The 12,004-nt window shown below is 40.1% G+C and overlaps 1 protein-coding gene across 4 annotated transcripts in view; it reads left to right on the forward strand.

Moving 5' to 3' along the window:
• Positions 1–12,004, forward strand: part of mllt3 (MLLT3 super elongation complex subunit) — an 84,825-nt gene that overhangs the window by 48,734 nt on the left and 24,087 nt on the right. For all 4 annotated transcript variants that reach the window (XM_047386548.1, XM_047386547.1, XM_047386545.1 and 1 more), the window contains one exon: positions 4,693–5,256. In XM_047386548.1, coding sequence (XP_047242504.1) covers positions 4,693–5,256 — 564 coding nt within the window. The remainder of the gene's footprint in view (positions 1–4,692; positions 5,257–12,004) is intronic.

Below are 12,004 nucleotides of genomic sequence, written 5' to 3' on the forward strand. Positions count from 1 at the left end.
AAACAAACTTGGTGATAGAAAATTAGTTTGCATTATGGGCTGTCAAAGCAAATATGAAACGATGACGGTTACGAACGATTCTTTGGAAGATGGCTCTTTTTTTTTTTTACAAGTCGACCAAAACTGCAAAACTCTTCTTCTGATGTTATTACCATGGCAGAGAGCTGACAGGTGTGATGTTCTGAAAAGAAAAGCAGGCAGGCGCTGAAGATAAGGCTGGTTGCAGCACGGACGACTTGGCTGGGGAGGGTGACTGTCTGATCAAACCTGTTGAAGAACTTGTTCAGATCATTTATCTATCCTAAATGTCCTACAGCCTGGGAGTTTGGTTTGTGACCAGAAATTGTCTCTTCCAAACCCACTGATGTTGTTCTGCTGCAGCTCGACCCTCATCTTCTTTCTGTAGATGTTTTTTCCATCCCTGATCGTCCTTCTCACTTTCTTCTTCACAGCTTTCAGCTCCTCCTTGTTTCCTGATATAAAGACTCTCTTCTTTTACTTGAGGAGAGCTTTTATTTCAGAGTTGATCCAGGGCTTGTGATTGGACAAACACCTTACCTTCATACAGGGCATAGTGTTGTCCACACAGAACTTAATTGTAGTCCATGATGCAGAATGTGACACTGTCATGGTCATCCCCATGAGGAGCACAGAGCTCTTCCCACACAGTGGAGCTCCAACGGAGCTTTTTAGACTCCTCAAACCATCTCTTCACCATGCGTGTCACAGCTGGTTCTCTGTGTACAAGGGGTTTATCCACAGAATGGTAATGAACTAGGATGGATCTTAGCCCTCCAGCTTTGGAGATGAGTTTAGTGTAGCTTCGACAGGGGATTTTAATGTCTTTATTTCTGTTTGTATCGTCACAAAATCAATTCGATCACTGAAAGCTAAAGACACGTACAGAACAGGTACTTAAAACGAACATGGACTTTATAATATACAAATGAAATGCAAAACAAAGCGTACCTTGCTGTGTTCAACAGGGGATGCGATGTATAAAACCTAAAACAGGCATCAAATATGATCTAAAATCCCGCTGATACATAGTAGTTCTTTAAAAACGAAATACTGCTGGCTTTTATAAGGCCCACCCTGCCTTGCTTCAGTATCCCAAGAGGTAAAAAAAAGTTTATTGGAACCAACAAATGATATTAAAACTAACAGACAAACACCTATAAGTAATTGACAATTAAAATGAATTTTAACAGATTTCACAAGAACCCTAACTTTACAACCTGTTAAATAACCTTTTTAGACTATACCATATAAAATACAATTAATTGCAAGCTAAAGTTAGTACTGTAGAACACAATCCTTCAAACCAGTGTATGAAGCTGGACAAATTTACATAATTAGAAGCAATAAGATTTGACAACGTACTTTCAGTCCATTGTTTCTAACAGAGCATTTTACAACGCTGGAAACAGGTTCAAATGTTTAAAGAGTTTTCAAGATTACTGAGCTGTGTGGGAAGGGTAGGCTGGGATATGTGTGTGAGTGTTAGCAGTTGTTTATGGAAATATAGAATAGTTCCCGCCGTATCCTCTGTTCTTGTTGGCCCATTATTAACAAAGTTAATTATTAACAAAATCTTTACAAGTGATATGTTAATTATGTAACGTTGGTGTATTGTTATAAACCGGCCATTTATTTGTTAAATGTTCATTATTTTTGTTCTGTGATTGTTAGCAGTGGAAAAAGTTATTCAGTTGGATTGTTAACAAAGAACATTTAGGTTGGAAAATATTGGAAAGCCTTAGAAGTCCCAACATTAGATGCAGTAATGATACTAAATCACAAGCCTTTCTACACTACTTTATCATTTCATGAACGGCCTGCAGTTCTAAAAATGAAATGCCACCAACTCTAAATTCCATTAATTACTATATATTGTAATCAGTTCTTTGATCCAGCCCTGCAAAGAGTCACTGATCCATTTCAGTGGATCAAAGGTCTTGGACTTGCACCCTTGACAGTTGCTAAGACATGCAGTTACACTTTTCCACAGCAAGAAGAGGTTTTTGCCAATGTTAATCATGGTGGAATTTGTAAAGAGTGATTTTCTCATCTCTTTAATGTTGATAGCTAAGGGATGCTAAGTGCTGTTTCCAGAGCTCTAAAACACTTTTTCATGTCAGGAAGGGAAACAGGTTTACTGCAGTGGAGGAGTGCACTGAAGTTCTGAATGACCCCACAGCTTTGCATCTTGGGGCCCCTAGGGTCACTAGCCGATACACAGATTAAAAGGTTTTAGAGGAGGTTGGGCGGAGCTGAAACACAACCCGTCGTCTAGACTACTTTAATGGGTTTACTGCGGTTGTGAAATATTGACAACAGGGCTGGAGGTGAGACCCGAGGACAAATGGCCGTTGTCTCAAGCACAGCATTTCCTCCTTTCTCATCATTGCCTCTTTCTTTACTTTTAAAGTTGTGCTTGTGTAGCTGTTGAAAAGACTCCCTCACCCCACTGAACAGCTCTGCTGAAAAGAAGTAGTGAGTTTGCCCACAGATCAGCACTGAGGAAACCCGTTTGATTTTCTCTCTGGAATGGTGCTCTTTTCACAGTTGGGAATGCCAAACAGCAGGGTGGCATGTATGTTTTCTCTTGTGTTAAAGGCACAGGGTTAATCTTCTACTGATCTGGGCACCACATTTTCGTTCACTTTGTTCTTCACGTAGATTCGGTTACTTCTAATGTAAAATAAGTACTCCTGACCGTTGTTTTTTGGAGGTGTTTTTTTTTTTTAAGACATCTAGTTTAAATACTGAATGACAACCAGCAAGTATCTCTGTTTTTTTCTTTTCATTCAGTTATATTCAGTGCTCTTTCGGTTGAAACTCTGTATGATCACAGCTGTGGAAACCCATCCAAACATCGGCCCCTCATTATGTTTGCCCACTGACCGAAGGAGGGATTTCCTTCTACCTGGTGTCCTAATCCTTTTGGGCCTTGGTTTTCTTTTTGGGCTTCAGTGATTTTGTGTTATTTTGTATTATTTCTTTATTCTTTTTTAAGTTTTCGTGTCATTATAGTAGGCAAGTCAGTAAATTCTATTTTTATAATGCTTTTACCCCCAGGGTACTTAATAATAAAACAACATAAGACACCTACATACAGTTATGTTCTGAATGAATGATCCCACTAGTAGATTTAGATTTAATGTAGGATCTTTGTTTCTGTGTAAGGGCTATCATGTTGGGGGGAAAATAGTTGTATTTACATTTTAACACAAATACCTGTGACTGAAAATTATATTTACCCTTCAGTATAAAGGTTATGTATCAGTAGAAAAGCCCTGATCGGAAAATTTAAGTCAAAAATGGGGTTATGCCTTTTCTTCAACCTTATAGCTATGAGTTTTGAGTCATTGAAATGTCTAATGTTACCCAAGATCAATTTTCTCTGCAGACTGTGTAATGTTGTTGACAATTTGGATGTAGTCTGCTTTTTTCCTGATGCCACTTACTTTGAGTAGGCTGCCTGTCCCACCAGCTGAAAAATACTCCTAAAGCATTATGGTCCCACCACCATGCTTGACAATGGGGAATGGAGTTCTTCAAAAAGTCAATTATACCTTCTAAAATGATCAAGGCCTAATGGGAACAAAACCAACTAACTTAAGCTTCCTAGACAAACGCTTCACTAAGACTGTAGCTAAAGGCAAAGCCAAAGGCGTTAGGCTTGGCTTGGCAAGAGCGATGGGGACATTTGTAATAGTAAATTAGGAATCGTGGGTAAATTAGAATCAATATCGTTATTTCAGTTTTCAACAATTGCAACACAATAAAATATTTATCTGATATGGTGCAAGGATCATGCCTAAGGATCATCCATGTCATGATGAGCATTTAACAACACATTTGAGCTGTTCTTCCATCTTTAAATGTTTCACTTCCAGGAAGCACCACCTGAAAAATCTGCCTTGAATATAAAAGCCTACAAATGTAAAAGTAGTCAACCTTCACCAAAACCAAAGCTGTATAGAATGTAATGAACGTATGTAGGTACGTATGTATGTATGTATGTAGGTAGGTATGTACGTACGTAATGATCTTGATGGATCATTCAGACTGTCACTTTTAGTTTGTAGCCTTGATTTAACAATAGATGATCAGTTGAGCTCAGGTTCCTAGTGATGACGTAGAGCAGTAGAAGTTCATAATTTTATGCAGAACATTTGAAGTCTAAACAGGAACCTTAAACTGTATTTAGTATTAAAAGGAAGCCAATATTGGGAGACCTTAGAGGCACTGAAATGCAGCTAATGTAGAAACAACCCTCTAGAACACCATGCTAAAGACTGAGGATGATTTAAAATGTGAGCTTTTCAGTTTTTGGTGTCACAAGCCGATTTAAATGCGGGCCACCTACAAGTTCAGATTCTCTTTCATCCATTCACAACAAGTTATTCAGGGCTCTGAGGAGTGCTGATTTAGTTGAGTGGGCTCTACAAAAAACAGATGACAATGTGTCCAAGATGTTTGTCATTTGAAAGTTTCACAACCTTTTCAAGAACCTTAGCAAAAATAGGATGCTTTGAGATAGGTAGCAAGGAGCTGATTAATCAAATATGGAGTTTTCTGTAGTGAAAGCAGATAGATACCTTTAAATAATTCTGAAACACGACCCAAAGTCAGTGAGCTGCTTACCAAACTGTAAAACTAATGTTTTTGTTTTTTAATCTACAGGATTGCTTCAAAGGAGGTAGAACTGACCTCCTCACAACAGCCACAACCACCAGCACTAACACCAGCAGCTTCTCCAAACTCCACAAACCCTCCAAGGACCACAAAGAAAAGCCTTTAAAAGACTTGAAAGATCCCAAAAGTGCCTTTAGAGACTCTAGCTGGGAATCCTCAAAAGTCCCCAAAGAATCTTCAAGGAAACCCAAAGAGAATCAGCCACTCAGAGATAGCAATCCTAAGATGGGTTTTAAGGAACCCAAGTCTTTGTCCAAGGATCATCGAAGCGAGGGACTGACCCATGGATCAGGGTTAAACAAGCGTCTCTCTACGTTGGACAGTGATGATCTTATGACCAAAAAACGCAGAAAGGGACATCTGGAATCATCGGCAAAGCAAATGTCAGGTTCAGACTCTCATTATTCTGACAAGAAAAGATTGCAGATGGGGACAAGTAAACTACGTCCAGACCTGGATGAAGCAGAGCGCAGGAAAGTGTCTAGGCTTCCACCTTTCCAGGAGCTGGTGGACCCTAACGACTCTGATATGGAAGATCAGTCCAAATCAGATGTAAGTAGAGCACCTTATCTCTCCACTCTGTGGTCCGACAGTTTTAGGAAGCAGCTGTTTGTTACACTAAGTGAACTAAAGGGTTCAGAGATAGATACATGTTACTGCTATGACTTCTTTGAATCACCATCCACTTCTGGTGAAACTTAAGAGGGAGAAAATGTTGGTTGCCTTCCTTGGTGTGGATGTACCATTAAACCAAACAACCAGCAGGAAGAGAATCTTCTTTAATGGTGGTCTGGTAGGCTGTTGGGGGCTGGGTGGGGGAACTGGATGAAGGACACCTAATAAACCTAGTAGGAGTTCAGCTGTATGTGTGGCCAACAGGATATGATCAAAGCTGTGCAGAATTGTTAGAAGATACTGTTTGCATCCGTCATTGTGATCAAAATGGCTTTATTTCACCACACCAATGCTTGTGCAGGAACCCTGCTTATTTCTGAACTCCAGGAAAAACTACTGTAGTGGCTCTTTTCATGAATAGACTGACATTTGACTGGGTTGCCTGGTCCACACACATTTAGCGGCGAACCTCCCCATAAAGAAAGGCTGTAATAAAGCTAAATAGCAGACCAGAAAGATTTATGGTTTTACAACACCTGAGGAGAAAAGGGAGATGCTGCCATGAATAGCAAAGAGTTTCACTTTAATCTTTTTGAGAAAGGGAAAAGGCTGAGTATGTGTGGTGGAAAAAGTCTGAATCCCAGAGCTTTGAATAGTTTTCTTCAATGCATTGCTGTTTTTATTTCAGTTTTAAAATGGCTGTGTAAAGTGGGGGTCTTTTGTGCATGTTTCTTTGGAGGAGCAGCTTATTTTGGCAGGGGTCTTATTAACAAGTATGAACCGAACCCATGTTTCTTTGTCTGTGCTGTATGACGAAGCCTTTCAACTTTTACCATACAGGGAATGGGGAGGGTGGGGGTCATAAAAGGGGATGTAGGGTGACAAATGCCAGGTGTTTGATTCTCCCCAGGCTAGCAACCCCGGTGGCCGAGCACCGGGCCAACACAGAGGTTGCTCTCATTTGTCATGTGACCACTTGTTTGATCTCTGTTTTCCTCTGAGCAGTGTGCCTGAAAAATCACAAGGGAGGAAATGTGGAGTTGGTGATTACAACAAGAGAAAGCAGAGTGTCGTGGAAGCATGAAAACCGTGTTTTTAGCACCCTGCATGTAGGGACAGATTGGGGGATGTCACCTACAGTTTGTTTAAACCTAAGTGGAGGAGATTTCCATCCTGGGTGGATTTGTGTTAAATGTTTTTAGCATGGACTCTGATTTTTATAGTGTTCATATTCACCATAGTTTTGTTGTGGTTACATTAAAATTGTAGATGTAATCAGACCTGTGGATTTATTTGGTATTATTTGTTTTTTATAGATGGAAAATTTGATATAAAAACTAAATATTCTGTCTTTTTTGTTTACATTTTAAAAGTCTTTTGAAGTTCTTTTCAGAACAGTCTTGAAAATCTTTTCCAAATGTTGGTAGAGTTCCCTAAAGGCTTACTGAGACCTCTTCCTGGAGCTGAACACCAGAGATGATTGTGTCCAAGTCTGAGACTCGAGCTGTACTGAAGTCATAAAAGCAAAGACACTCTAATAGGTCGACTTGAACTGCAATAAATATTAGCTTATTACTTGAGTGCCATGCATTCAGGCTCTCTATGTGTGCAATATATTTGGTGAAGCTTGTTGTTTAATGCATCATAAAATGTTTCCTAAAGTAAAGAGGTGGTAAAATGGCAGCCAGCAGATTCAACAAAACCTTGTTGAGATGGAAAATAACAAATTCTTTTTTTTTTACACTGTTTATTGTTTTTATTCATCGCAACTCGTATTTATATTGCAAAATTCGCATTTTTTAAATGAAGCGTTTTATTAATAAGGTAGAAAACAAATCCAAACCTACATGGCCCTCTGTGAAAAAGGGATTGCCCCCATGTTAAAACATAACTTATCACCTGAGTTTACACCCAGGCTTGATTACTGCAAAACATGTTCCTAATCAAGAAATAATTTAAATAAGACCTTCCTGACAAAGGAAAGTAGACCAAAAGATCTTGAAAAGCCAGACATCATGCTGAGATCCAAATGAATTCAGGAACAAATGAGAAAGAAAGTAATTAAGATCTATCAGTCTTGAAAAGTTTAAGAAGCCATTTCTAAACTTTGGGACTCCAGTGAACCACAGTGAGAGCCATTACCCACAAATGGTCAAAACATGGAACAGTAGTGAACCTTCCCAGGAGTGGTAGTCCGACCAAAATTACCACAAGAGCGTAGCAACGACTCATCCAAGAGGTCACAAAAGACCCAAGAACAACATCCAAAGAACTGCAGGCCTCACTTGTCCCAGGTGAGGTCAGTGTTCATGTCTCCACCATAAAAAAAAGACTGGGCAGAAATGGCCTACATGGCAGAGTTCCAAGATGAAAACCACTGCTGAGGAAAAAGTACATTAAGGATCGTCTCAATTTTTCCAGAAAACATCTTGATGATCCCCAAGACTCTGTGGACTGAGGAGACAAAAGTTGAACTTTTTGGAAGGTTTGTATCCCATTACATCTAACATAAAAGTAACTCTGCATTTCAGAAAAAGAACATCATACCAGCAGTAAAATAGGGTCGTGGTGTGATAGTCTGGGGCTGTTTTGATACTTCAGGACCTTGAAGACTTGCTGTGATAAATGGAACCATGAATTCTGTTGTCTACCAAAAAATTGTGAATGATAATGTCCGGCCATCTGTTCGTGACCTCAAGCTGAAACAAACTTGGGTTCTGCAGCAGAACAATGATCCAAACATACCGGCAAGTCCACCTCTGAATGGCTGAAGATAAATAAAATGAAGACTTTGGAGTGGCCTAGTCAAAGTCCTGACCCGAATCCTATTGACATGCTGTGGCATGACCTTAAACGGGCCGTTCAAGACGAGTGGGCCAAAATTCCTCCACAGCGCTGGAAAAGACTCCTTCCAAGTTATTCCAAACGCTTGATGGCAGTTGTTGCTGCTAAGGGTGGCCCCACCAGTTATTGGGATTTAGGGAGCAATCACTTTAATACATAGGGCCAAATAGGTTTGGATTTTTTTTCTCCCTTATTAATTAAAACCCTCATTTAAAAACTACAGTTTGTGTTTACTTGTGTTGTCTATATTACATTACAATTTTTTTAATTGTTCAAATTGTTTCAAACGTTGACAAGAGACCCGATTTGTCTCTCTAGACTGACATTCTACTATTTATAGTCTGTAAAAAGAGCCGCTTTAATGGGCTGGAGTGGAGCAGTACAAAAGCCCTAAAATGTAGTGGTACTTAGATTTATGGCACATTGAAGAAGCTGTCCCATAAACCAACAGACCAGTGGTGTGTTGTTTGTTGGCAGGAGTTGACAACCACTGAAGCCCTTTGTCCTCACTCTTCTCTTTTTCTCTCATGTTTCTGCTGGAGGTCGCTGTTTGCACTTTGTCTTCTTGGACAGCTGTGGTTTACAGTGACACAACCCTGTGTGTTTGGGTTTGCACACAGGGATTCAAATCTGAAAGATGGGAGGCTAGAAATGACTTAAAAATGATTTACTTTTAAACCAAGCAAAATCAACAAAATGTCTCTAGATGTATAAATAAGTGTATCAAATAGCATAGTATATCTACAGAAGGTTTCAATACAAATTTATGACATGATTTAATTGCTTCAGTTTAACAGTATAGCGAAATAAGTTAAGAAATTGGTTGTTAAAGTTAAAATATCATCTATACCATATATTTATTTAGATTTTGTGACATGAAATTGCGAATGAGAATGATAAATTTAACATTAGTTTTCTAGTAAACCTGCTCATTGCTCAAATATTTTAAGTACCTTATTTCTGTTGTATTTTTTTATTAACTAAAACAGAGAGTATAAGATGATATTATCCAGTTAGGCTATCTGCTCTGGTGGCCAGCCTGCAGTCAGCTGCTTAACAGACAGCTCTTAGCTTGCCAACATGATTCCACTAACCAGCTCAAGGTTTTATATCTATCTAGAGTATGTACCATAAAAACCTGGCAGCATGCAACCAGGGACTTTTCCCCATTGAAAACTCACAAAGTTTTTGTCATGTGATACAAACGGAACTTCCTCTTTTCTTACAGTAATGTAATAAAACAGTCACCTAAAAAAAACTCAAACAGATAAAATACAACCCCAATTCCAATAACATTGGGACGTTGTGTAAAACAAATAAAAAAAGAATACAATGATTTGCAAATCCAGTTCAATCCATATGCACATGAATGCACAACGACAAAATATTTAATCTTCAAACTGAAAAACTGTTTTTTTTGCAAATATTCTCTATTATTGATCGTGTTGCATTTGCTTGCAACACGTTTCAAAAATCTGGAACAACGGCAAAGTTTAAGAATGATCAAAAAGAGCTGTTTGGATGATCTGATATTATAAGGCTCAGTCTTTCACAAGCAAGGATGGGGTGAGGTTCACCACTTGGTGAACAACTGCATGGGCAAATAGTCCAACAGTTTAAGAATAATGTTTCTCAAAGTACAACTACAAGGAATTTAGGGGTTCCATCTTCTACAGTCCATAAGATCATCAAAAGATTCAGAGAATCTGGAGAAATCTCTGCATGTAAGCAGCAACGCTAAAAAATAACATTAAATGCCCATGACCTTCGACCCCTTAGTAGGCACTGCAATATAAACAGAAATCATTCTGTAACAGAAAATAGCAGGTGGTCTCAGGAAGACTTCAAAAAACCATTGTCAGTTAACACAGTTCATCTACAAATTAAAACTACCATGTAAAGCCAAAGGCAGATATCAACAACACCTAGAAACACCGCTGGCTCCCTTGGGCCAGAGCTCATCTGAGATGGACTGATGCAAAGTGGAAATGTGTTCTGTGGTCTGATGACTCCACATTTGTTTTTAGAAACCATGGAGGTCGTGTCCTCTGAGCCAAAGAGAAGAAGAACTATCTGGATTGTTATCAGCACAAAGGTCAAAAGTCAGCCTCTGTGGTGATGGTATGGCAGTGTGTTAGTGCCCATGGCATGGGTAACTGTACATCTGTGAAGGCAACAATAATGCTGAAAGGTACATAGAGCTTTTAGAGTAACATATGCTGCCATCCAAGCAACGTCTTTTTCAGGGACGTCTCTGCTTATTTCAGCAAGACAATACCAAGACACATTCTGCATGTGTTCCAACAGCGTGGTTCGTAGTTAAATAGTGATGGACCTAGACTGTTCTGCCTGCGGTCCAGACTTGTCTCCCATTGAACATGTGTGGCTCATTATGAAGAGCAAATTATGGCAATGTAGACCCCAGACTGTTGAGCAACTGAAGTTGTACATCAAGCAAGAATGGTGAATGGCTTGCACTTTTATAGCGCTTTATGAAGTCCCCAGAGACCCCAAAGCGCTTCACACTACAATCAGTCATTCAGCCATTCATACACACATTCACACACTTGACAGTGGTAGTCTACATTGTAGCCACAGCTGCCCTGGGCAGATTGACAGAAGTGAGGCTGCCATACACAGACGAACCTCTCCCCCGTCAAATGGGAAAGAATCAGAATCAGCTTTATTGCCAAGTTTGTACAGACAAACGAGGAATTTGACTCTGGTACACTTTACACTCAGTGAGGAATGTTTTGTTTATATATAACAGTGGATAATAAAGAATATCTTTTTAAATGTACTATATATACACAATGACTTTTCAATGGAATATAATGTGAGATCAGTCCAAGTGTGCATGCTGTTGTTCTGAAGCTCGGACTGTCAAGTGTTCAACAGAGAAACATCCTGGGGGAAGAAATTGTCTCTATAGTGGCTGGTTTTAGCAGACAGCGCTCTGTAATACCGACCTGACGGTAAAAGTCTAAACAGTTTGTGTGCAGGGTGTGTGGGGTCTGCAGAGATTTTACTTGCCCTTTTCCTGACCCTAGACCTGTATGAGTCCTGGATGGAGGGAAGCCCTGAAGATTCCCTCTGCAGACCTGATTGTTTGTTGCAGTCTGGACCTGTCCTGTTTTGTGAATGAGCCAAACCACACTGAAATGGACGTTGACAAGACACACAGAATTATGGCAGTGAAGAAGATGACCAGCAGCTCCTGTTGAAGGTTGTACTTCTTGAGTTGCCTCAGGAAGTACAGTTTCTGCTGGGTCTTCTTCCGAACATTGTCTATGTGTGACGACCATATCAGGTTTCGAGAAATAGTGGTCCCTAGGAACCAGAAGTGGTCCACAGTAGATGCAGTATTGTTGAGGATGGTGAGAGGGGTGTGGGCGGGTGGTCGTCTCTGAAAGTCCACCATCATCTCCACAGTCTTGAGTGGATTAAGTTCTGAACACACCAGCCAATCCACCTCTTTTCTGTATGCAGACTCATCACTATCCTGGGTCAATCGAATAACAGCGGTGTCATCCACTGAGGTCCAGTCATTTGTGTAGAGGGAGAATAGCAGTGGGGAGAGAACACACCCCTGGGGGGGCACCAGTGCTGATGGTTCTTGTGCAGGAGAAGATGCTCCCCAGCCTCACCTGCTGCTGCTGGTCCTCCAGGAAGCTGGTGATCCACTGACAGGTGGAGGCCGGGACTTTGAGCTGGATGAACTTCTGTTGGAGGATGACTTGGTTGATGGTGTTAAAGGCTTAACTGAAGTCCACAAACAGGATCCTGGCGTACATCCCTGGGTGGTTGAGGTGTTGCAGTTCCATCTACAAAGCTTTAACAA

This window comes from Girardinichthys multiradiatus, chromosome 14, assembly GCF_021462225.1.
Source record: "Girardinichthys multiradiatus isolate DD_20200921_A chromosome 14, DD_fGirMul_XY1, whole genome shotgun sequence".
Lineage (NCBI taxonomy): Eukaryota > Metazoa > Chordata > Actinopteri > Cyprinodontiformes > Goodeidae > Girardinichthys > Girardinichthys multiradiatus.